Source organism: Epinephelus fuscoguttatus, linkage group LG5, assembly GCF_011397635.1.
Source record: "Epinephelus fuscoguttatus linkage group LG5, E.fuscoguttatus.final_Chr_v1".
Lineage (NCBI taxonomy): Eukaryota > Metazoa > Chordata > Actinopteri > Perciformes > Serranidae > Epinephelus > Epinephelus fuscoguttatus.
In genome coordinates, this window is record NC_064756.1 from 19,646,907 (window position 1) to 19,674,029 (window position 27,123).

General features: G+C 41.2%; 2 protein-coding genes across 4 annotated transcripts in view; both read right to left on the minus strand.

Moving 5' to 3' along the window:
• The window catches only part of LOC125889351 (solute carrier organic anion transporter family member 1C1-like), a 54,787-nt gene extending 51,340 nt beyond the window's left edge, over nucleotides 1-3,447 (minus strand). The window contains exon 1 of the mRNA XM_049577232.1: nucleotides 2,847-3,447. The gene's annotated coding sequence lies outside the window, so the exon portion shown is untranslated. The remainder of the gene's footprint in view (nucleotides 1-2,846) is intronic.
• A 4,048-nt stretch (nucleotides 3,448-7,495) lies between these two features.
• The window catches only part of LOC125888672 (cGMP-inhibited 3',5'-cyclic phosphodiesterase A-like), a 77,544-nt gene continuing 57,916 nt past the window's right edge, over nucleotides 7,496-27,123 (minus strand). For all 3 annotated transcript variants that reach the window (XM_049576173.1, XM_049576172.1, XM_049576174.1), the window contains 8 exons: nucleotides 25,801-25,938; nucleotides 23,826-23,937; nucleotides 23,198-23,305; nucleotides 22,549-22,748; nucleotides 22,158-22,361; nucleotides 21,783-21,944; nucleotides 17,260-17,527; nucleotides 7,496-16,950 (listed from right to left, as the gene is read on the minus strand). In XM_049576173.1, the coding sequence (XP_049432130.1) occupies nucleotides 16,634-16,950; nucleotides 17,260-17,527; nucleotides 21,783-21,944; nucleotides 22,158-22,361; nucleotides 22,549-22,748; nucleotides 23,198-23,305; nucleotides 23,826-23,937; nucleotides 25,801-25,938 (1,509 nt within the window). In that variant the 3' untranslated portion in view covers nucleotides 7,496-16,633. The remainder of the gene's footprint in view (nucleotides 16,951-17,259; nucleotides 17,528-21,782; nucleotides 21,945-22,157; nucleotides 22,362-22,548; nucleotides 22,749-23,197; nucleotides 23,306-23,825; nucleotides 23,938-25,800; nucleotides 25,939-27,123) is intronic.

A 27,123-nucleotide genomic window follows, 5' to 3' on the forward strand; every position in this document is an offset into this window, starting at 1 on the left:
CTTGTGGAGTGGTTGTTTTGTTTCACCAAGGTACAAATCTGTGCATTCCTGGCTGCATTGAACTGCATTCACTACAGTACTCTGCTTATGCCTGGGTGTTTTGTCCTTAGGGCAACCTGTTAGGACACAACAGAACAACAGAGGCCACGACCCAATAATAATAAAATCTGGATTCAAGGATTATGTTGACGATGATGGTAGTAAGAAGAGGACAGTGGTATGCCAGGTCGGCAGCTGTAAAATCAGTGACCCTACAACCACAACACCCAACTTCATCCAAAACTACAAAACCCACAAAAAACTATGTGAATGAGTCATTTTAGCTAACTTATTAGCTTATTGGCTCAAAACCTAACTTTTAACCAGATCATCAGAGTTTCATATGACTCATGACTTGCTTGACCTGAGCAATGACCTGACTTTTCTTCCTTGACTTAAAGAAGGGATCATATTTGACCTGCTTGTTTCTCACCACAGTAACTTGGGACTTGCTTGAGACTTGAAGGTTAAGACTTGAGACTTGTTTGTGACTGTATATGTGTGACTTTCTCCCACCTCTTGCCATAAACTGTTCCCAAAGGTTAGGACCAATACGTGCTTGAATTACATGCTGTCATTCACTTGTAGTATTGCTGGTTGTGCTTTGCTCCAATATGTTTCATGCTGCTGGAACATAATCATTTATTATTATAGAATAATGTTTATTAGAATGAAGACAAGCAAGTTCTTAATAACTGATAGTAACCATGCTTAACAAAGGAGAGAGAGCCAAAAAGCTACATTAGCTGCACAATCTGTCACCAGCAAACCCACAAAACAGTTGAGTGAGCACACTTCATCTTCATCTTGTTCTGTCTTTATTTTGGCTCTCATTTAGTGTTACTGTCAAACAGCAAATGAACCCAGTGAGACTAAAGAAACACCAGTTGTTTTTTCCAGCCTAATGTATCTCTACTGATGGCTGTAAATTGAACTCTGAAAAGCATCCATACAGTGTCATTACTCAGCTCACCCCTAACATTAGCTTTGTTTTTCAAGGCACTGGCCTTTAAAGGCCACCTGTAATCAGTTCAGATAGAAATGCCATACCTACAGTAAACAGGGCGAGCATTATGTGCAAATGCTCACTTGCTTCATATATATATATATATATATATATATATATATGTATGTGTATATATATATATATATATATATATATGTATGTATATATATATATGTATATATATATATATATATATGCTGACAGTGGGGCACTGGCAAACAGCAAACAGCAACTGACTGGTTGTGCTGTTGACTCCCTCCACCACCGCAGCCTCCTCCTTCATTTCTTGCTTAATAAACTAAATGAAATGTTATGTGTCTTCTCTCTTATATATAATATCTCTATTCACTGCTCTGTAAACCTCTGGGGTTTAGCATGCTGCTAAAGGGCAGCACCCCGTGGTCATAACTTCATAATGTCAGTATTGCCATCTGAATTTACTGAGAATTATCAGGTGCAAAGCTGGACTGTAGAAATAAAGTCTGCCGTAACAGCCACTGGCAACACCAGTTCCACATCCTTCCATGTTCTCACATACAATATTCCATCTACTAAAACAAAACGTTCTACATTTTATTATTGACAATAATAGTAATAATGAAAATAATGAAAATGTTGTTTCTGTAAGAGCATCCACAGTTTCATAGGCTTAACTGCCCAAAGGTCAAGACACTCACTTAACACATGAGCAAATGTCGCCTTCATTATGGAGTAAAGGGTATTAATGGAAACAGAAAGGCGTTCAACCAGTAAAAACTATTTAATGGCCTCTTCAACTAGTCTAACCACGCCGCTAACAAGGTCAAACACACACAGACATGCAGACACCAACTAATGAATCGGGTACAGCTCAGGCTATGTTTGGATTAAGATTTGTGGTTAGGGTTAGGAAAAGGTTTAGTTACACTTTGTCGAAACGGGTGGGATCAGATGGCATCCACACAACTGTCCACATCAGCTCCACCATCTCTGCTACGGTCTGAACACCATTTCAGTCAGCTCTCAACACTGGTGATGGTTGACATGCAGGTGTTACTGATGCCGGCTTGAATGATTTCTGCACATTTGCTTTGACAACTAATTAGGACGACTGGCACTAATGACTGTGATACTATGGCCTGGTAAAAGTGAGAACCTCAATAACCACTTTTTGTATGATTTGTTTTTAAACATGAGACTTGGGTCAATGAGAATAGAGTTATCATTGTATTCAATGTTTATTTTTTAGCATTCAGCAATTGAGATGGGGGCAAAGAGCTGTTTACAGAATATAAATTTAGAGAATAGAAGGAAAAGTTATTTAGACATTTTGAGCAGTCTCGTGGCATCTCTCAGGACCAGAGTTATCCGGTAAGGCATTTGGCAGAGGAACGCTTTCTAACAATCTGACATGCAGGTAACAACTCTGACAGATCTAAACTGAAGATGCTGCTGTTGGGCTCCTGGGCAATATGCACCTGTACATCTTACAGTCAGCTCACTGTTAACCACTTGTGTTAACTCAATAAAGTTATTTCAGTTCATGAAACACTGAGTTACAGTTAGGTTTTCAATGGAAATGTCAAAAGGGGAATTAATGACCTTGAATGAGATAATTATTAGTTGCAGACGGATATTCAAAAAGTACAGAGCAGAACATAAAGAGGTGCGATAATCAGGTCAGACTGTGCTACCTCAGACAGGCAATTTAAAAAAATGCAAATTTTCATTAGTAAAGACACACACTGTCACATCCTACATCATGCAGCTGAGTTATCCAACAATGAGCATCAGGATGAGGGGGGAAAAAAGCACCACTTACCACAGTGTCCTGTGAAACAGTCGTCCAGTTGCTTGAGCTCCAAAGATTTACCAGCCAATGGGAATCACAGGTAGCCTCCCTTCAGCCAGCTCCGGTCAAACTTCTCATGTGGATGGGGAAGGAGGAGAAGCGCCGACTCTTATCATGAATGCTCTGAGACCGACATGCACCTTCAGTGTTCATTTCCAGCAGACTTCACGGTGACTCCCAGACAGACTAATCCAAATCACAGAGGGATTCTTATCTCCTGAAACATGTCTTCACCCGGCTGCTGTGCATCGGTGAGACGCGGCGCGGAGATGCGGTGCGTTAGACGCGCTCGGGGGGAAAAAAAGTGACCCCGTCTCTGCCTCTGTTTCTTGGACTGACTACGCGGATAGATGGGCTGCAGCAGTGCAGGCTTACACAGGAAAAAAACACGTCTTAATCTGCAGCTCGCTCTCTCGGTGTCGCTTTCTTCTCTCTTTCTTTCTGTCTCCCGCCCCTGTGTCTGCCTGCCTCTCTCCTCCATTCATCCCTCCCTCTCTAATTTCTGCACATCTCATCTGAGCTTTATTTAGAATCACAGAGCATCTACAGTGTCATGCATTTGTCAGTTATATTTATAAGCTATAAACAAGGTCATTGAAAGCATCGTATTTTTCAGCATCAGAAAACGCATATCTAAACTTTTAAAATAATACTTGTCTGATATCTTTGCTTTACAAAATGTGATCATTGAGACTTTCCCTCTTATGGTCACATGGTCAACCTGCATTTTGTAATGACTTGTCTTCCTGAGTCAATTAATTTGGAGAAAATTCTCTTTATCCATGTTTATTAAAGTGACTATGACTCATGTTTACCCCTCAGAGCTTTCCGTAAATAAATAAGTAAAGCAGGCATGTGATGGAGTTATATCTTTAAGTTCTGGATCAGACATTTTTCTTGGAAATGTTGTGGTCAAAGTTGCCTTTAATTTCAGCCTCAGAGGGAATTGGCCAGGGTTGGTGCTTTACAGATTACACGGCAATAAATGCTGATGTTATCCATGATGACATATATTATGGCTTACCTTTAAACTGTAATACTGCCATATTGTTTCCTTTTTTTCTCCCTTTCTTTCTGTCTTTATTTTGCGCAATGTCATTAACAGAAATACAGACAAAAATAGAATAAAATAAAACAAAATAAATACCATCCTCTGTAGACCAAACTAAAAAAGAAGCTTTTTATAATGCCAAAATTTGTGTTATATGCATCACATTTAACCGTTTAACAATTTAAAGGTCTTAATAACTTTGTTGTTCTTAACATTAGATAAGATGGTGCTGAACTGCTGTTCATAAATAAGGTGCAGGAAAGTTGGTTTGGTTTCTGACCAAGTTGTACAATATACAACATGTTCATTTCAAACTTATCTTTATCAAAATATAGGATTAAATCAAACATATTTATTTCAACGTTGATCTTACGTTTCTTTCTTAAGTTGGCACCATCAATCCAAAACACTCAGGTGTATGTACAGTGACAAAATAAATGACAAATACTCTCTTTTTCCAGTCCACAGAAATCACACTTACCATCAATATTCAGCTTGAATCTTTCTAAGCAAACTTTACTGGGTGAATTCTGTCATATTTTGAAAGATACTTCCTTAAGATTGTTATTTATTTATTTATTATTTATCTCAGATTTTCCATGTTTTCTCCTACTGTATATCATTAAATAAGGTAGACAAAAACATACAGATGAAAGTACAGTAATATATTAGTCCCACCAATGTGAATTAATTTCTGCACAAGATTAAGATTAACAGGCAGATCCAAAGCACCAGAGTGTCATAGAAGTATAAGGACACTTTCTGGTATAGCTTTGAAAACAGCAGCATACTCCTTGGTTTTACAGGTGTTTTGAATGTATCCAGAATTTTTTTATATTCCCATGCATGCTCATTATCCACATGGAGACCTCACAAGATTAGATCTAAGAAGGGCACAGCTTATCGGGAGAAAGGAATGAATGAAGGGGAGGAAGTGAAGCTGGGAGATAGCCGTGGGTACAGACAGGTGGTGAAAGAGAGGGAGAGATCATAGCAGAGAGCAAAGAAGGAGCAGGATAGGGAGATGGGGAAGAGGAAATGTTGATATCAAAGTATAAATCCGGCACCAACTTATCCTATATTCTTAAGTCCACCCAGGAAGAGGAGGATGTCTGGTGTTGTTACTTAAACACATCCACTCGTAAATTCCAAAGGCTGAGGCAAACTGATCAGACAGGGAGCACTTCAAAGAGAAGGCAGCTTCAATGAAAACAAGATTACCAGAGGGATTACTTTCAGTCTGCGCTAGATAGAACATACAGTCAATTTATGAGATCCTCAGCACTGGAAATACCTACAGCAAAATCTCAAAGAATTAATTTGATGATATCGTCACTGAAAGTTTAGAGATAGTAACAATGAACATAAAGAGCTCCAAACCCCAGGGGTCACTCTGTGCACACATTAGAACTCAAAACAACTGTGTAACTGGCTCAGTATGACGAGCAACATGAAGCAATGCAACAATTTATTGAATATTTCTGGCATCATCACATCGCACAACCTTCTGTCTGTCTTCCTTTTAGGCAGCACTAACTTGCAATATTTTGCACTGACAAATCAGAAGGTGTAGAGTTGGGGACCAAAGCAGATGAGACCTATGAACACTCTTTAACTCATATTTCATAGTATAGGTCAAAATGCAGTTCGGTTTGAGGCTCTTATTGAAGGTCATTGTGAACATTCCTGGGTAATAATAACCTGAATATAAGCTTTGGGAAGCAAAGTAGAAACCAGAATTATTGCTTCATGGTTGTATGCCTCCACACACCAGTCATACCAGACATAAGTACATATGGACAATACAAAAAATACCGCCTCTGGCTAAGGCTACCTCTGACATGGAGGCATAAAAATGTCAATGACAAGAAGCACACTTGGATTCTGAACAAGAATACTGTCTAGCTGTAATGTCAACGTCATGCTGCAAAGTAATGTGCTTACCAATTAGATGTCACTTGAAATCAGATATATATACTGCATGATCCGTTGAGGCTCCCGATCCGCTCTTTCTCTCAACCTGTAAAAACGAATTCTTATAGCCACAAAGGCTCAGTGTTGGCAGTAGGTGTTTTTGTTGTTACTCACCACTCTCTCTTAATAAGGGATGGGTATAAGGTACTCAATACCTTTAAGGTATCAGGTAACCTTTTTTTTTGTCCCATGATATCATACAAGGTAAAACTCCAGTGTAATACTTTCTGTCAGCTCCTTCAATATGTGCATTACAATTTAGTCCTTCTTTTTATATTGACCAAAATAACCCAGTGATTAGTAGTGTCAAAATTTCTTAAATGAAACAAACCTGCATTCAATCCTTTTTGTACCCAGATCTAGGAAAAAAAAGACTACTTGTATGGTTTTGTTAGCAGCCAATCACCGCAAGCACTCTTTGATTTAATGCAACGTTTGACTGGCCCACTGTCACAGTAGCTACAACCCAAACATATCTGTGCTGAAGTCCAGTGTTAGCAGTTTAGCATGCTGAAATGCATTCACCTGATAGGTATCAAATGATGTAGAAAAGTACTGTATCGGTAACAGTATTACTTCATAGGTACTGGTGTTGTAATTTCTTAGATGATACCCAGCCCTACTCTTACCAGTGTGTAGAACAGTGTTAATGTGGCCGCACTTCCAGTACACAAATTATAAGGAGGTTATTATAAAGATTCAGCCAAGTGGAAAATACATGAACATCTAACTAGTCTCGCCACCAGACAATCAGAGATCTCCGCCTTCTGATAGTCTGGGGACACTCCTTTCTTAAGTGTGTTTAACACACCAGCGACAACGGCCGGCAACAAAGCAACGCCTCTTGCATTTTTGAAAAGGACATGCCCTCTCGGAAATGTGCGCTCCCCCTTTTTTCATCTGCAAGGACACAAACACACAGAGAGCTTGAAAACGGATGCCGAGAGATTTAACTCCATTGTATCAAACGTGTGCTCAGTCCACAAGATTGTGGAAATGAAGGACTTACAACGACTTGAGCCATTTTGTACCGCTACACGTGTTTCTAGTGGGACTATGTTTACGAGCACAACAGTTCAGCGAGCCACAGAAGGACCGCCCTGCGGATTTACCATTGGTTCTGCAACGTAGGGAATTTTTTTAAACTCTGAAATTGTATCCGCCCATCTAAACACAAAATCAGGGAGAAAGTCATCAGTCTTTAGTTAAGCAAAGTGTCTAAAGACTGACTTGTGAGTCTACATCTAACAGCATTATTTATTACAGTGTCATCAGCATATTGGCAGAACTACATTTAAATAGGCCAATGGTATAGAGCTGTGCTTCATGTTAGTTAGGAGTGGCTATTGTATGTCAAGTTAACTAATTATAAACCATCAGGACTGCAAAAACTATACTTAAAAGAAGCAGGCATATACTAGAGTACCTGTTACTCATTACCAGCTAAAAATATAAAAACAACAACTGCAACTCATATGAAGTGAAACTCAATTTTTTTCAGTGATTTAGTAAATTTAAAATTTGTAATAAAAATGTTGTAAAATCTGAGACTTGAAGAGGTGGCTAAAGAACAAGACAGACACGTGTGCAGCATTTATAAATCTTATTATTCAACAATATTCACATTACAACATCAACACTGCTCTGCTAGTGACAGGTTCTAATAATCCCAATATATTGTATAGTTACTTTGTAATACATTATCGAGAGGCACTTCCAGTAAGTCTGGCAATAGAGGAGCTACAGTATTGTGTCTAAATTACAAAACAGTAAAAATAAATATTTTTTCTAAAAGTTTTTTGTTATAATATACTTTTGAATCTGTACAGTATATATTTTTTTATACAAAGTCAAACAATATCTAGAAATAAAATGTCATATTTCACTTAAACAAATACTGGTGAATCACACAATTTCCCCATCCTGTAGGTATTGCTACATGTGTTAAGTGCAAGATACTGGAGAGAAGAAAATAATTGAGTCTGTGAAGCGCCCGCTACAGAAAATAAAAACATACCAGTCTTGTTTGTCTTGCTTTAAAGGTGGTGGAAAAAAAGAAAGTTTGTTTTGGTTTCCTTTGTGACAAACAAGGAAAGCTGATAAATGTAGCATTCAAACAATGTACATACATGTGAAAATGGTATGGCACAGGAGCAGAGCCCCCTTTTAAAATGGCTGAAACAACAAACAATACAAAAAAGGAATGTTTTTGGTTCAGACCATCAAAAGAAACTACAAGGGCTTCAGTCTGAGAACAGAACGGTCGCTCAGGTCCACTGTAGTGCTACTGCTGCCTATTGACACGGCAGTGAAGTAATAACAGACAGCAAAGACGTGTGGACAACGCCGTGAGCTCCGGTCTGTTGTATCAATGCTAAGATGGTTCTTATGTTGCTTTAACCTGTCCTGTCCTCACATGAGAAGTGTTACAAAGGATAAGCATATCCAGACATCCTCATCCAGGTTCTGGATAACACTGACAAATAAGAAGATGCAAGAAACATGCTCCTTTTAGGGCTCATTTTGTGCAAATCACAAAAAAACACAGAGTTCAAAAAGTGTCTTTGGTTTGCACAAGTTAATCCAGTGTGCAGCAACCCCCTTCCTCTCATCGTCACTTAAAAGAAACCACTGTTACTGGCTTTGACAAACGGACACAATGAAGTTGAAGACCCTGTACTTTTGTTGCTTTAGTGGTGAAATTTATGAATGCAATTGCCTGCTACAAACCACTGGGCCATGTTGCCAAGAAGACTCAGACCAAAACAAAACAGATGACATGAGCTTTCATGCTTTTGTGACCAAGAATCTTTACCTAGGATGAAAATACAGAATTCATAGAGTCAGCAGGTAGTTATTATATTACCAGGGACCAAAAGAAGGGGATTCTCATGAACTTCGAGAGCAACTTAAACCCCCTCTGAAAATCTTGTTTTTGCTGACCTCCAGTGATTTAACTTTTCACCTTGCTACAGGGATGTACTTGCCTGGGTCCAGACCTTTAAACCCGCGCACTTCACCGAGTTCGAGTTGACTTATTCCTCTGACACAGCGGTTTCTCGGTTAAAATAAAAAACTACCAGTGAGCACCACGGTGAGACTTGATTAGCCAATCAGGACCACGGGTGGGACTAATGTTGTCAGGCTTTTGTCGAGCAGTGTGCGAAGACCAATAAGGAGTTATACCAGCAATGAGAAGTGCTAGAGACAGATAGACGCTGCTATGGAGGCTGTTTGTCTTTACAATATCGACCAACATTGGAGTTAGTTTTACTGCGCTTCTAAAACCCCAGCAAAACAGGTATTTAGGCATGGCTATGCCAAAATGGCGTAAGATTCAGACGGATATGTGGGTCTCTAGTGATCAGCTGGGGAAAATCATATCAACCTCCTTTACGAAAATCAGTCAGAGTGGACATAATATCAGACTGAGGACGGAAATGGAATTTAACAAGCTCACAATTCTGTCCGATATCTGGCAACGGATGTACAGAACAGTAGGGCTTTCCTATCGGCACTTTTGGACATGCCAAGTCAGATCAAGCTCCGTTGATTTGTGTTTTCATTACCAGTTAAAACGTGCTTATTTGTGGCGAGTGATGTGCAAGATGGACCATCTTGTTGAGCCAAAGCACGCCTGACCACCTTAAAGCTAGTTGCGGTGATGACAGATCGATTTTGACAGGATTTTAGCAGGCAGGAGATGGGCATCCAGCGTACGTTCATGCAGTGCAGAGGGAAAATTCAAAAACTCTGACAACAGTACAAGAAAGTTGTTGAACACAGGAACACAAGCGTGGCAGACAGAAAAACGTTCTGTTGGTTCACAAGCACAAGTGTGTCATCAGTGTAAGATACCTTCAAACGGGTAGCTCTATTGTATGGAGATGTAAATCTGCAGCGCTGAGTTGACGTGCTGAGTCAAACCAAGTCAAGCCAGGCCAGCAAGTGTATTCTGGGGTGTGTCATTACACAGTGACATTACTATTACCACTACTAGGTGTGGTTACAGGTGCAACAAAGAAAACATTTCCCTTGACACTGATGCAGCGTCTGGTCGGAGGTGAAACCACTGCTTTCAAACTGGTGTTAAGTCACTGTCAACTGGATCCATACCAGCGGTCCAACATGTCTTAGGCCCATTTACTAAACCACTTACATTTAATAATACAAGTGACCTTTGTGACAATGCGTGTTTCACAAGTTTGGATGTATTTCATCAGCTGTTCCAGGCATGCACTGGTTGCTATTCATTTATCACAACATGAAAATCTATAAGCATGCTCTTGAAACTTGTTTGAGTACTTAAATCCCCCCAACATTCTCAAGTAATGCAGTGCAGAGTTTTTAAATTTATCTTCACTTAAATTGCAAAACGACACAAATTAATCCAGACAAATGATCACTGAGATGGGCTGTGCTAATATATTTTTATACTTAAGAAAAATGGATGAAAACCCTGGTTTGAATTCAAGAAGCAAAGAACTTGCAGAAACACTGGTATGGTCCTTTCATTTTGCTGCAAAAAGAACTGAAACCTGTTCTTAAAAGACTGAAGCAAACAACCAGCTGACTGCCCCCTTACAATATGTCTCACAAAACCCCCTAAATGGCTACACACAGCTTGGATTGTTCACGGCAAAAATAGCAACCCCATAGTCTATCACAGCTTTGATTAAGTCTCTTTGATTGCTGCACTGTAGTGTACACAGTTAGTGAGGCAGGCTGGAAGGGGAAATCAGAGGAGGGAAGCATCTATTTTGACCAACTGGATCCCTAGTGAGCTTTGTATTCTCGGATCCCATACAATTCGAGAAAATAAAGAAAAGGGAGTATGAGATGCTACAAATTCCCAAACACAGAGATGGAGTATGGGATGGTACAAAGGTGAGAAAAGTGTTTAAAAGAAAATCCATTGCAATGCACATTAGATTGCAAGTGAGGCATCAATATACTGTACGGTGCATTGGGTATTTACAGTGCATGGAGCTCAAGCTCATTCATGTGTGCTCAAACGCCTGTTGTGTACAGGCGGCTTGCTGAGCTTTTTACAGTCTTGTTTATTTTTAGAATAGCTGAAGGTTGAAAGCTACGTTGCTGTACAAAGCTTAGAAAATGCTCAACTAAAAGACCCCAGTCAATGCTGTAGTGACCCACAGACGTGCAGATCAGTCATGTATCAGCTGGTGTTTACAGATCGCTGCTACTGGTAGACTTATCATGACAAGCCAACGCAAGGAGAGACTATTGGAAGACATTTGGTCCAGGAGGGGACTTGGATAAATCACACTGCATCCAACATTTGTGTTGGCAGGTAAAGCCCAGTTCAGACCACAAATTCGCAATGAAACAAGTTGAAACCTGCAATGCGCTGATCTACATCACTCTGACACCTGCTAGTTTACATCATGGATGTATATAAGGAGAACTGGATACAGTGCTGGAGGTGGGACTTCATTCATTCCTATAAAAGCTGCTCAGTGGCACATGAAGAACATAAAAATGTTCAACTGCTGTGTAAAATTACCCGGATGATCAGCAACTCTTTGGCATCACTGGGCCATACAGCAAGAGTGGAAAACAAGTCTTTTTGTGCCCTACAGCATCACGTGACGGACTCAGAAGTTTGTAATTCCACTGTTTACCACTACAAAAAATAGCTTCAAAGCCAAGATGGTGACGAGATGGCTTTTGATGTAGTTGGATTTAATTTGCAGTGTCTTAAAATATGAATGATGATAGTGATAGAGTGGCACGCTACTGTTGCATTTCTAGTAGTGATGAAATGGCAGGAACATTAAAAAACCAAGAGGATCAAGAATTGGAGCTATCCATTGGTGCTGCAACAGGAGATCTCGTATTTTTTTCATTGTTCCCAAGAAAAACAGGTCAAATTCAACAATGTTATACAGAACGGGCTGCTCCTCAAATAAATCGATGAGGTGATCCTTTCCTTACTCTGTCTAAAACTCTGCCATTTTGACTACCTGAAAATCTGTAACTGACTTGACCAGCTGATCTTGCTACAAGCTGATTGGCGGTTGAAAACTAGTGACAGGCCTTACGGTGCAAAACCAGCCACTGGCAACTTAAGAAGCTGAGTCACAGGAAACACCATCAGCCAACTTGAGTCAATCTGAGATGGGCCAGGTCACACTGCTAAAATGGTTTTGTCCTGTCATAAATGTTTGGTCTGAGCTGGGGTTTAGAAACATAATGTTTCAGGGATCTCTTTGCTTTTTCTTTTTTATGGTCCCGAGCAACATAATCTTCTTTCATTACGTACTTATCCAGTGCTTCCAATCTAATTTTCACCAGCGTGGGAGGGTTGTTTCGCTTTTAATTAATTCCTTTGCAGTTTGTAAAGAGAAAGTTTTTCAAAATAAAAGTTAACTATTTAAATATCTGCAATAGTTTTCATTAAAATCTCTGAAACCACAAACAAAACCAGATATCTTGGCGTAATCATGGGCCTTAGTTTTAAAAACCACTTTAGGGCAGCCTATGAGCACCTTAAGAATATAGAATTAAACAAGAATTAAACAACGTATGTCTCAGCAGGATTTAGAAAAATGTCTTTCAGCGTTTATCTTCAGTAGGCTCAACCACTGTATCACTGTCTTAAAAGGTCTCTCTGAAAGTGAATCTGACAGCTACAGCTGATTCACAACGCCAGGAGAGACCACATCAGTGTAGTTTTCAGATCTTTGCACTGGCTTCCTGTGCGTCAAAGAATGGACTCTAAAATACTTCTGTTGGTTTATAAAGCTCTGAATGGTTCAGGACCAAATACACTTCTGATCTGCTGCTCCATTATGAACCACCTAGCCCTCTCAGCTGGTCTGGGACAGGTCTGCTTACTGTTCCGAGAGTCAAAACTAAACTCCAAGAAGCAGCATTCACTTTTTAAACATCATATACCTGGAGCAAACTTACGAAAAACTGCTCCAACTCTTTGTTATTTTGAATCAGAGCTTCAGACTTTTCTGTTTGCCGCTTTCATTGTCATCTTCCATTTTATTTTACTCTTTTAAATCCTATTTTAATGTGTCTTTTTATATTGCCTTGTATTTCCTTAATGCCTTTTATGTCTTGTGTAAAGCACTTATTGTTGAAAGGTGCTTTACAAATAAACTTGCCTTAGCTCTCCTCTCAACTAGAACTGAAACACAAACAATAAGCTCAGGCTTTGGTTAGCACAGACTTTCTTTTTCCTAGCAGTAAAAACAAGCTCAACCACTGCATCCTTTTGTAAGTACATGGAATAAGCATTCAAGGGCATTACGTTGCCCAGTTTAGCTCTCCTCTGCACAATGGGCGTTTTGATAACAGTGCAATGGATACAGCTGAGGATTAAGACAGTATTAACATTAGCAAAACTCTAATTGAGTTAAGAAATTGGGTCACAGTAGGGCAAGTTCAGCCAGTAAAAACGTAGACAGTGTCTGCAAACAAACCTGTTAAACAGATTGCTTAGTTTCCTTTCACCTGGTAATGTTTTTCTCTTGTGATCGGCCCTCACCCAAGAACTCACCAGCACGTGAGACTGAATCTAAGTAGGCATTTTGTGTCACCTTGTTCACCTCAGCTACTCATTCAGGAAGGAAATTCTGCAACCACAAATTTCCCATACCTGCTACAAAACTGAAGTAAAATTACTTATCAATGCTGCTTAAATGCCTCTGACAACTAGTGCCGCTGTAGATATAACCACACACTGCTGACTCTGACTTACCTATCCAAGTCCACCTCCACTCTTGAGCATGCCTTAAGTCTCGGGCAGCTTCTCAAAAAAGTGCTATCAAAATCTAAGAAGGTCCTTCACTTGTATCAAAATGTGTCACTGTTCACTTTGCAATTTTGACATAAAGTACTTGCTACAGATTGGTACCCTCAGTGAGGACACAAAGCCGCCTTCAGTCTCTGGTTCTGTTCGCCTGTTCCTTTCCCGATGCCAGATCAAATACACTCTACCGTATTGCACACTTTGGATATGTGGATCATCACATGATTGATGATCCACATGATGATGATGAATCCGACCAAACTGGCTCATCTTCAAAGAGTTACATCTAGAGGAATCTACTTAAATGTGAAAAAGATCTGAGCCCCACCTGACCCTTCATAAGCAGCTACAAGTCAAGCCAACAGGCTTCTCCCTCTCCTCCTTCCTGTTTCATTACTAAGTCTCATTACTAAGGCTGTTCTCCTTGTTCACATCACCTTCAAATTCATCACCAATCTGAATCTCTGAGGACATCAAAGGGGAGACACAATCCGTGAAGCCATATGCTAAGTCATTAAGGACAATAAATGGAGAAAAAATCCAGAGGTCTGCTGACCTAAGATCAGATATCAATGGAACTTCCTTTTAATCTACTGCAGAATGCAGACATCATCTTCAATGACAGCTTTTGTCAAAGCACATCTCTGCCATGAGATGCATCATACATCTCTCATTCTTAGATCTCTTTTTTATTTGCTCTCATTAAGGATAGACTACATATACAAAATACTTTGATTTCCTTAGTGTAGGTAAAAAATAAAAAAACCCTGACAGTATCACAGAAGATTAGAGACAGCCGCATTTATAGCTGGGAGCCAAAAATCATATCCAAATTGGAATCATATCCAAAATGTCAAGTAGCGAGTATTTGTTAGAAAGAACACAATTTTGGTTCTTATAGGTCACTAAATGCCATAAACCTATATTATTGCAAACAAAGGCTACATATCTGCAAGGATGTAGCTATCTGCCAGGACCTGTCTATGTGACTACATGCGATACAAGCTAGCATGCATGGCTAACGTCACAACAGTATGACTGACAGACCACGTAATGGACTAGCAAATAGTAAATATTATTTACTTTGTGAATGTTTAGTTAACGCTTGAAAGAATAAAGATATTTTTGGTATATGAAGATCTGACCTCTTTTTTTTTTGTTAACCATTTTGGAATCAATACGCAGAATCAGAGTCGGCAAAAAAAACTAGCAGCCTTTGCGACCAATCCTGAAATTGTCTTGACTGGACTTAATTATTAACATCATATATATATATATTAATTATCATTACACATTTCTGCAGCTGGGACTCTTTTTCTGTTTTTTGTTTTGTTTTTCTTTTCCTTTTTTAAAGTCCATGGGTTCCATTACTCAGAAATAGCTGACATCATTTTTTCTACATAACTTTCTTTGCCTCTTTGTGCAACAACAAAAATGACTGAATGATTTAATCTAATTGAGATTTTTAGACAATTTGTTGTGGGTGCACAGCACCCCCTGGATGGCAATAGTAGCCACAGGGTTTTCTTTCTATGTCTCATTGAAGTAAATCCTCTTGGGTGATTTGAGAGTTGTACGTCAGCTCTGGCTCGAGCCACTATGGCTTACTGGATTACTTCACTTTCTGAAACATTTGGCCTACATACTGGCCTATAAATGATACTGCAAAGAAGAAAGAATTCTTGTCATTAGTGAGTACATTACTGTAAAGAAAACAAGTTGGGAAGTGGCATAGACACAAATGACATTTCCTTAACAAAGTACATTACCTTACCAGTTAGTCTTGTGTCTTGTAAGTTAGTTTGGATGTGATTAACAGTGTGAGCTGCTGCATTGTACAAGAGCCAATGGGAGGCTGACACTGAGAGAGCACAAAATAAATAAAATAGAATTGTGATATAGAGTATAACATCGTCAATAACTTTGTTTCCTTGTGGTACCTTTGTGATGCGCAACAGCATGTCTCTGTGGACATCTGTGAAATAATAGCATCACACGCAGCAGAGAAAGAAACTCTTAAAGCAGTGGCAAAGAGAAGGAAACTGCGAGTCCTATTTGATTCTTTTTCTCTACGGGTTTCTGCCTTCCTGAGTTGTGTGGCCTGGAAACGTGTAGGTGTGCTGGACTTACTGAGTAACAAAAGACAGGGAAAAAACATGCTGACAAACATTGTTTTACATGAACAAAACCTTGTTTTGTATGTTTTTCCTTGAGCGAGAATAAAGCTTTTAGAGCAACAGGACCTCTTTGTTTGACTTCCTATCTGTTCTGAGTATGGAATGTGTTTCTACAGTAGCATTGTGGGTGTGTGTGTTTGCGTGTGTGTGTGCGTGTGTGTGTGAGAGAGAGTGTGGCTGTATGGCTGTATACACAATGTACTACAACTGTCCCTTTCTTTCCATCTCCCTCCGAAATCCACCCGTCTAGCCACAGAGGACACAGCTTTTTCCCTGGCTTTCATCCCATTGTCTTCAAGGAGAGGGGGCTTGTTGCACATCCTCAGCCAGCATGGGAGCACTAAGAAGGGTGGAGCGGGGCTCGTGACAGTGTATTACTCACTGGTGGAGTGAATCTGTGAATTGGCGTGGTATGGCCCGTAGTGCAGGTTGGGCAGTCTGGGTGAGGGCAGGGCAGCAGATCCAGACTAAAACAAACACTACAGCAAAGACAAGTAAAGTCCCAATCACTCTCTTTTTGTTTTTCATCTTCTACTCCTCAGTCACGCCATGTTTTGCTCATCTCACCTCTCTCAGATGAACTGGGCATGCATCATCCCTGTCCTCAAACCCAGTTTTTGTTAGGCACATATTACCCAAAACATCTTCTACAGTGTTGTGTCAAAGTGATGTGCTGGCTACCATATCAAGAGTTTAGTTAGGAAAGAAACAAATATGTTTAGACAACGTTCAGAATCCTGGTTTTAAGAGGCGGTCAAAGCTCATAATATCACTCTGGCTCCTCCTCATTTTCCCCTGAAGGTTCTGATTGCGAAAGGATTTCTTCTTCCTCTATAGCCGGCACCTCTTCCCTTTCATCAAGGCCATCAGTCGAATCATCCTCTTTGCTTGCTTGCTCCTCCTCTTCCTCGTGAATGGCTGTGATTGGATCAGTGGGGCTGCTGATGCACTTTGGGTCCTCTTTCTGAGCCTCCTCCTGGACTTCTGCAGCGATTACTCTTTTCCACATTTCATGGTTTTCCAGAATATGCTGCGTGATCTGGCAAAACACTTTCCTCCTGCTCACCTTTTTGGTTTGTTGCCGCTCTGTCAGACACAAAGTCAACAGTTACACACAACCTTGGAAAAGCTGGCCATGACCTTGCTTTCCCAAGACTGAGACTAAAGGCTTAATAGCTGCACTGATGTCCATTCATTAGATATGGAGACTGTTAGCTTAGCTTAGTTTAGCATCAAGAGTGAACAAGTTATATGTCATTAGTCTCATACATACAAAAACAATTATGTAAAATCCTAAACCTGTACCTTTCCAAATTAACCACGCCTCAAATCTACACTTGACACTACTGAAACTAAAAAAAACCCAAAACATTAATTATTAAGAGGTTGACATACGGGAGGTGTCAGAACCTGTTGAGGCTTCCTCATCTGCAGTATCCTCCTCTTCCTCTTCTGTGTCTTGTCCCTCCTTCGCCTCTTCTGACTCCGTCTCCCCCTCAGGTGGATCAACCCAGTGTCCTGGCATAAGAGCAGCAGAGGCGTAGGAGGAGCACAGAGGCCCCACTATGTGAGTGATGAATGACTCCTGTAGTTTAGCAAGCTGTGGAGCAGACCGGTCCATGAATGGGCTGATGGGAAGGCCCAGGCTTGCTTCCTCGTCACCCTAGAAGGGTACAAACATGGCAAATGTGTAAGATGCACAGAGATGATAATATATAGCAATGGGCTAGAAAATGAAACATATAAGCACATTATATTTTATAATAATACAAGTTGAGTTCTAAGATCGGTCTGGTCCAATCAAGGAGGCCAGAATTAATGGGGCAGGAAGTAGGGCAGGACCCATTAGCCCCCCAACACCTCTGGCCCACATATATTGAAGTCACAGAATGCTGTATTGGGGCTGGAGTGATCCTATTCCAAGGTGGTCTCTAGTTCTCTCTGCATTTCATTGTTACCAGCTGCGACGACTGGTATTGTTTTCACTTTGTGAGTTTAGCCCCATTTCCACCAAGCAGTACAGTATGGTACAATACGCATTTTTCTGTTTCCACTGTGAGAAGTTGTGGATGGTACCAATGGAACCGTTCCGTGCTGTCCCCATTTTTGGTCCCCCCTCTGCTGGGGCACCTAGCACACAGATCTGGTACTAAAAGGTGGAGCTGTGAACACTGCAGTCTGTTGATTGGTCAACGGTGGGTGGTCATTCTGCTCAGGGCTGAGTTGTGGCTGGTTTTGAGGCTTATGTAAGCACTGTTCATACCGTGGTAAGTCTTCAAGGGTTTATATTAATTTCAACTGGATCATGTGAATTGTATATACTCTAATCCTCACTTGGAGGAAAAAAAAGTGTTGTAGGGCGTTGTTCCTGTGGGCTCTGGCAACACTAAACCCCCGAGCTTGCCTTAGAAGGACTAAATGCACAAACCAGCTATTCTTAAATATCCCATAGAGAGAGACTCTCACTGCAGCCTGTTCTGTTTTGTTCTGAAAATGGCGGCATGCAACCTTGTTCTGTGGACGATTTACGAGGTGCAGACTTCCATCTGTGTCACAAGTAATGAGGAAATACAGTGACTGCTGGACGGAGCAGTGAGTGACAACAACCCCGCCCACATTTAAGAGTACTGTTTGTGGTGGAAAAGCCAGGGTGTAGGTACCATGTCTGAAGGGTTACTTTTGGTTCCAAAGGTACCATACCGAAAGTGTTTGGTGGAAACAGGGCTCGTCATCATGGCATAATGTGGTCCTGGTGACACATACTGTAGAGGGAACTACCACAGAAGCTGTTTTGACGTAGGCCAAGTTCAAAGATGGGTGTGGTCTAAGCAAAGGCCCTGGAAGTAGTGTGGTCAGAAGCAAGATAAAGGGCCATTGCCCCCCTCCCCAACTTTACGCCCCTGGCCTACATCCTCTTTTAAGTCATGGATCGTTTTACCGCGACTGGAATGAGCCGATCACAAAACAGTCTCTAGTGTTTTGATTGTATTTTTTGTTTTCTTTTTCATGTGTTTCTCCTTACATTTACTGTTTCATTTGTAACTATACTGAGAAAAGTACTACATTACATACATTTAATGATTTATCAAATACACTGATATTGTTTATAACATTTTAATAATTTATCTGGCTTGTACATGCAGGTTAATGCCATATTATAATTTTTTGTTTTTGTTTTTAAATTCATATACGAATATGCAGCTATAAAGTTCCTCTGGAAAGCACAGACAGTCCCAGATACACTATCTCTGGATACAGTCTCTGGAAAGTAGGTCAAGAAGACTAGAAATAGAAAAACATCAATTCAAACTATGCTGAATCAATCATACAAATGAGACTGTTACATGGCCCCACAAGGTCACCACTGAGAAATACTGACATAAATATTCTGACTAATTATCTCTGACCTCCACATATGCAGAGACACAACATCCAATATATCAGATGTTTGTAATTGTACTTGTTGAAGGAGCTATTTATATAACAACTGTCTACTGTAAATGGAGGCTGGATTAAGACGAGCTAAAGTGGTGCCATGCTGCTCCTTCCTTGTACTTGGGCTATTTGTTGTTAATGCCTTTTCTATTTTTCTGTTTTGTGCCCAGAAAGACAGAGCTATCAATCTGGCAATGGAATCTCATCTTTGGATTTGTTCTGCTGACTGCAGTCCTGGTGGCACTGACCATCTTACACAGCATGAATTGGTTTTCTCAATAGAGTTTGTCGCTCATTATGGGATATTTTCCATTATTTTGACATTTGCTGATAATAAACGTGGCGCTGTGTGGCCGTGGTTTATGTTTCAGTGTGCGATGAGATGTAGCTTCTGCTGTAACTTCCTATATTGTGGCAGGCATGTAGTGAGCCTTTGTGTTTGTTTTCTGATGTCAGGGCTTTTAAAGCAATTCAGTAGGAGGACAGCGGGGCAAGGGCTGTCATTGCTATGGCAACCTGAAACCTGATTGGCGTCAGTGCACTGCACATGTGGTTCATGCGATAGAGGTGTGTCTATATGTATAGTAAGTTGAGAGAGAGAGGGAATTGTTTATCATAACAAGAAGATCATAATATAAATACATTTATGTGTGTGCAATTTATACAGTGTAGCACATATACATGTATATGTGTGTGCCAGTTACGTCCTTGTGATCTCCCTGTGTGGCTGTGAATGAGCGTTGTGAAGGATGACTCATTTAGGACATCTGTCTCCCTACTGAAGAGAAAAACATACACACTCACTCTGTCTCTCACTAACTCCACCCGTTTGTTACATCTGTGAACAAATACTGAGGACAGTAAATATCAAAAGTCTCACATTAGTGCACTTCCACTAAAAACATGCCCTTACTAGACAGGTCATCATACTGTATCTCCCTGGCTAATCGGATTTTATCTTTATTGACTTCCTCGGCACTAACTGGACTGACCAATCAGGGGCATTGTTAGTTAGGAGCAGGATTTATTGCCAGGCTTCCACCTACTATAGTCTGTGACAAATTCATGAGGTAGCAGGTGACTCTTTTGACTACTCTATTTCTGTTCAGAGGGAACACCAAGTGGCGCACATAAAACACTCGCTGAAGGGTCCTTGAGTCAGAAAGTAAATCACTATCATCTGCAGAGGTGACGCTATGTAGTCTACCCTGACCTTGGTGAGGAGGAAATTAGCAAAAAGATGAATTGCCTCTTGAGAGAAATAGAACATTACAGTTACATCTTTATCCTTATTATCATTTTTATATATTTTTAGAAACTAATGACAGTTTGTGGGTTGTTTGGTCCCTGTCCATCAAATCCAATCAAGTAACACACACAGAGTCCTGATGAAAGAGAATAATTGAGTTCTTGACTGTTTCAAGGGACGGTGTGTAAGATTTAGGAGGATTTAGTGGCATCTAGTGGTGAGAATTGCAGATTGCAACCAGCTGAAACTTCTCCAGGTTAACATTCCTTAAGTGTTTGTAATGTTGGTTAATATTAGCAAACTTAAGAGAGATTTTGTTGTTTAAAGGTGTAGTGTGTGGGATTTAGTGGCATCTAGCTGTGAGCTTGCAGAATGTGAGCATAGCCTTAATGCAGGCAGGACACGATGTCAGCCTCAGCTCATATCCCAGCTCCATCAGCTGATCTTGAACAGCCCAGTCAGCTGATGGAGCAGCTGATTGATGGAAGGGAGTCAGCTGATGGATCACATGATTCCTTTCTATGCAACCAATCTCATTCAGGGTGCCCTATTTAAACTGCTCTGGCGTGCCTACTGTTGCTGCTTCCTCTGCAAGCCGCTTTGCAACCCACCTCCACCCCAGCTCCTCCTTTTAATGCTGTGTCTGACCTATCAATGTTATTTTTGTTTGTCACTGATGCTGGCTGTGTTCTTTTCCCGGGGGGTCTTTGCTGCCGCTCTCTGCCTCAGGCTTTCCATGTAGGCGCATGGAAGGGCAGAGAGGTGTACTCTCTCTGCCTCAGGCTTTCCTCATAAGCGCGTGGAAGAGGCTTTCTGCATAGGCCCGAGGAAAGGCAGAGAGGCCCCAGAACAGAGCCATACCTCCGAATATAATACTGCAAATGGAAAATGGAAATGTTTCTTTGACTAAAGTGTTCCTGGATGAACTGAAACTTCCTGGTGTGCCAAGCGTGCATAAGAACTATGGGGGCCGAGTCAAAACGTGAACCATCCTTTTTAGAGCCAGTGTTATTTGTCCATTCTTGAATACTGTAGAACAACATGGCAGACGCCGTGGAAGAGGACACACTCCGTATGTGCTGTAGATATAAATGGTTCATTCTAAGGTAACAAAAACATGATTCTTAGTTTTTATCAGTGAGAATTATTCAGCACTTACTGTACTTAGTATAGTGCACTTCCATCTATGTATAAACTTTAAAAGTTAGATTTTGAAGGAGATTTCTCAGCATACTTGTTCATAGAACTCGTTGACGATCCCCTCCGTCCACTGCAGGTGCAGCTCCTTACACTTCAGCGGTCCATTGACATCAGCCAGCTTGATGCACATCTGGCACACCAGCAATCGATCGTTTTCGTTGGTCCAATCAATACCAGCCACCCCTTCATCGCCCACCTGAAGAGATGTGCACAGGAATGTTTGTGGATTGTAAAGAATTTCCCACTGACTGGTAGTCAGCTTTAGTTTAGGACAATTTAGAAGAAAGAGAAATTACAGGAACAGAACAAATTATTTAAAGGGAGAAGAGAAAAGATCACTAATGATAATAATTTTAGATGGATGACGGATGGTTCCTTTGTTGATCTACAGTTTATTTCATAGTTTTACCTTTGCATTAAACTCTGCAAGAAAGTCAAAGTGCTTTTTGAGGTCGGTGGCCAGAATGGCTTCAATGACCAGGAAGCGGAAGCGCTTGAACTCCACATGTTCAAGATTAGCCAGGAAGTTAAACTCAGGTCGAGACATGAAGAGGTTCCACGCTGCAGCTGCATGGTGATTTTCCAAGACTGAACGATCGTTGTACAGAAGAGCCTACAGCGGAAGACCAAGGGAGGAAAGTGAAAGTCACATTCAAATTTGGTATTCAAGATGTAAGCTCGTGTTTCGGGAGCTCTGGTATTGGCTCTGCTTTACACTTCTTCATATCACAATTAATATCTGAACTGCTGAGCTCCTGCTAAAGGTTTTTGCTGCTGCACGAACATGCTGGTGCATTTACCTGTGGTGCACTGGTAGCTACTAGAAAGGCGTTGGTTCTTCCCGGATGGTCATAGTCGTGCATGGCAGCAGCTACATACAGGGCCATGAGCTCCAGGGCAGGTATAAGGCCAGCCAGGGAGCCATAGCCGTCCTCTAGCACAGAGTTCATCTTAGACACCAGGAAGCCTGTCGCACCAGGTGTTATGCCATTCTCTGCGTCTAGGGGCAATAAAGAGAACAAAGTTCACGCCCCAGTCACTGATAGTACTCTTTACTCAAATGCTGCCATTTCATTAGAATGTTTAAGGTGTTTATTCAGTAAGAAATATCAAGCATGTTGTCTCATTTCGCCTACTCGACATTATCTAGCTCTTCTCTTTTATAATTATTTCTGAGGGCATTTTATGACTTTATACCGATAATATTGAGGGATGACAAGAAATGACAGAGAAGGAACACCTCTTAACCCTAAGCCACAGTGAGTGGTAGGATTTGTTGTTGACAATGAGAGAGAGAGAAGAACACAGCCATCATTAATACCACCCCAGCCCATCAAAAGACTGGTGTTAGATTCAAGTGGAAACAAAAAAGAGATTTACTTTGCCCAGAATATGGGTCAGAGGGAACGTTCTTGCATGTTAACCATTATCTGCATTAAAAGTCCTCACCAGTGTGTATCCCATTCTCAGTCAGCAGGGTGGGCAGGCCTGGCACAGGCTGAGTGGTGAGGAACCAAACAGCATGTAGCACATCAGTGGCATGGATCCGGTTGTGATCTGGATAGAATAAAATTATTTGTATGTTGGAAAAGAGATGACATTTATTAATAGCAGTCAGCTTCATCTTAAATTTGAGGTACTGGTATTGCAAAAGCTCCCAGTTAAACAACTCCACAGTGCATTGAATATAGTTGTCCCCCTGAAAAGTATGAAAAATGGTTAAAACAAGCATTAATGTTTCATTTTAAATGTACAGTACTTCTGTCACATGGTGTCATTTAAATTCCTTGCTGTAAAAACATTCTAAGACTTCATGTAATCGTCAGCTACATCTTTAGTTTTAATGTGAAATTACATGATCATCTTCCGATACCAAACACCAAACAGGAAACCTGATATTCCTGCCAACTGTGAACAAGGAAAGCATGCTTTATATTACCGAAGCAGAAAGTAGGCCTGTTAGTGATGCTTCATTACTATGACAATGCAATACATCCCTCTTGTGGCAGATGAAGGTAATGCTGGATATAAATAATTCACTGGTACTATTGAATAAACATGGAGATCTTCTACTCACAAGGGATGACCCTGTATCCGTTCTCCAAAGCATGGAAGTAGTTCATGAACTCTTGTACGGGAATTCTAAAGGTCTCAAACAGACCTGTGTCCTCAAAGAGCTTATAGGAAACCTGGGACACAACAAAAGGAACACACACTGTGAGTCGTATCTCATCTTTGTGGAGGTTCAGGGGTCTATTCCAGAAAGCAGGTCTAACCTTGAACTCTGAGTTAAAGAACCCTGAGATGGAAAACTCTGTATTTCTTATCAGTTCAACCAACTCTGAGTATGTTCAGTCTGAGTTAAGCTTGTGTGCGGTGAATGAAAAATGCCACAATGAATGGAGCTCTCATACTACAGTTCACCATGGCAACAGGTAATAAGAAGCAGAGCCTCCATTTAATGTGGTGGATGTACAGATATTAACGCATGTATATGGAAATTGTGCTCATTTATCTTAAAAAAAAAAAACAGCCAGAGGAGGGAGAGATGTCAATAAGTTAAAACAATAAAGTTTTATATTCATTAATTCACTGTTTAGGTCCTAGCCAACATAACATCTTAAATTAAATTGTTCAGCTTTAATCTAATGGGGACAAAACACTGGGCAGCAGATGATTTTAATGACACCTTAAGGTGCAGCCTAGACACATCATCAGTGATGTAACCTGTGGTCATCGGGTGTTTCGAGTCTTTCAACATCATACACCCTCGCTCAGGCGATCCAGCCAGGGTAAATCAGACCCCAGGCTGTGTTTCTTATGTAGCCAGTGTGATCCACGGATCACCCCTTTTTGATCCACAGCCATCTTGATGCCCTCTCAGCAGCATCAGTGATGTCCTTATGGCTCTCTCGCTGTGCAGTCCTCTGACCCCAGCAACTTGAAGGCCCTGTAGAGGGACTGGCTGGCAAATCCTCTGCAGCTGACCTCGATGGGGTAGCATCAAGACTTCCATCCATTGCTATGGCATTCACCAGCGAGCTTGTCAAACTTGGCTTTCTTCCTCTCAAACGCCTCTCCCATCTGGGCTTCCCAGGGCACGGTCAATTCTAGCAGAACCACCGGCCTTGATGATTCTGACACGAGAACCATATCAGGCCTGAGCATGGTCACAGCTATGGTGTCTGGGAATTTGAGCTGTCTCTCCACAGGTCAACCTTTAGCTGCCCAAAGTCCTTCTGATGGGTTTGTGTGCTGTTGTAGCTTCTCATCGGCTTTAACAAAAGCAAAGGAGTGCTTCGCTGGTTGTTGCTGCCTACTGAGAGAGATCCCTGAGCTGTTGGCCTCTACCATAACCCTCAGCACCTGGTTGCGGCGCCAATAACGTGCTTTTGGGCAACAGCTTAATATGTGTTCAAGGGACCTCTATTGGATCAACAAATACATCTAAGACTTGGAGACATGATTGTAAGCACACAATCATATCTAGTAATAATATGTTTGGTGAAATAAAATAGCATGTCTGGCTCTGTTAGAGGGAGGAGACAAAGAGAAAAACCTGCCAGCGCGCAGGTTTGGCTCACAGTCAATTACCATGGTAACAAACCCAGAGTTCAAGTGACCTCTCTTTCTGAAACAAACAAACTCAAAGTTTTGACTTGACCCACTTTCTGGAATACACCCCAGATGTATAGTTGGGTCAAGTCACTTGTCATTCCACAGCACACTTTTTGTTATAGTAAGGTCAAGAATCCACAAGTCAACACAAATTGTTTTTGGAGCTGACATTTTGGTCAACGCTACATGTGTCACTGATCTGTGCTTTCATTTTCTAGTGTTGTTTTTGATGTTGTTGTTGTTGCAGGCTTAAAATGGAAATTCACTCTTACTACCACCTGCATTGACAGCTAATGTCCCCATTGAGCTGCTAATTGAGAAAATGAAAGAAAAATCCATTAATATAAGTTCCCTGTAATTGACTCAGTATTGATATGTCTTCATCAAATAGATGTCATATGAGTTTTAACATTGCCCCACTAATTAGTGTCTACCTGACTGAGGATGGAGCCTGTCTTGCCATCGGTCTTCTCCACTAGCCTGAAAATGGGAAAGTTCCAGTTGTTGAGTTGACTCATCAGAGGCTCCAGCGCTGATGTCATCACAGGCTCCACAGCCGAGATTGGCTTGTCCTGTCAGGTGAAGGTAGGGGTACAGAAAGATACTTGTAAATTCAGTGAAATAACTTGATGGTCAACAAATTGGCAAATTTAAGTCATTTTACAATCCACTCTGTATATATTCACTGTTGGACTGCACCACTGCTTTGTTTCCAGCCTTTACACCTCCTGAGGTCACCAAGTGGTGTAAAGGCTTTTCTTTCTGGTTGTGCGACCTCAGAATCGAATCTCTGCTTTTTGCAGTTGATGTGGTTCTGTTGGCTTCATCATACCGTGACCTCTAGCAGGCAATGGAGCAGTTTGCAGCCAAGTGTGAAGCGGTTGGTATGAAAGTCAGCAGCTCCAAATTTGAGGCCACAGTTCTCTGCCGGAAAATGGTGGAATGCCCCCTCCGTGTTGGGAGAGAGTTACTGCCTCAAGCGAGAGAGTTCAAGTATCTCGGGGTCCTGTTCACAAGTGAGGGTAGAATAGAACGTGAGATGGATCGTCAGTTTGGTGCAGCGTCCGCAGTGGTGCGGGTGCTGCGCCGGACTGTCGTGGTGAAGAGGGAGCTGAGACGGAAGGCAAAGATTTCGATTTACTGGTCCATCTACGTCCCAACCCTCACCTATGGTCATGAGCTCTGGGTAATGACTGAATACAAGAGGCCCAAATGAGTTTCCTCAGAAGGGTAACTGGGCTCAGTCTAAGAGATAGGGTAAGCAGCTTGGTCATCCAGAGGGAGCTCTGAGTAGAGCTGCTGCTCCTTTGTGTCGAAAGGGGTCAGTTGAGGTGGTACGGACATCTGATCAGAGTGCCTTCTGGGCACATCCTGTTGGAAGTGTTCTGGGCACGTCCCACTGGTGGGAGACCCCAGGGCAGACCCAGAACACACTGGAGTGATAACATATTTCGTCTGGCCTGGAAACACCTTGGGGTCCCTCAGGAGGAGCTTGAAAGCGTTGCTGGGGAGAGGGATGTCTGGAATGCTTTGCTCAGCCTGCTGCGCCCGCGACCCAGCTTCGGATAAGCAGTTGAAAATGGATGGATGGAAAGCCTTTACACAAAATGTATGTTGTTTATTGAGCTGTATGTTTACCCAATGACAGGAAATGGTTAAATCATTGTAACCTATTTAAAATAAATGACAAATTTTCTATATTTCTTACTGTCTTTGGAGGGATTTTAAGCAAATTAAAGCACATAAAACATAACAGA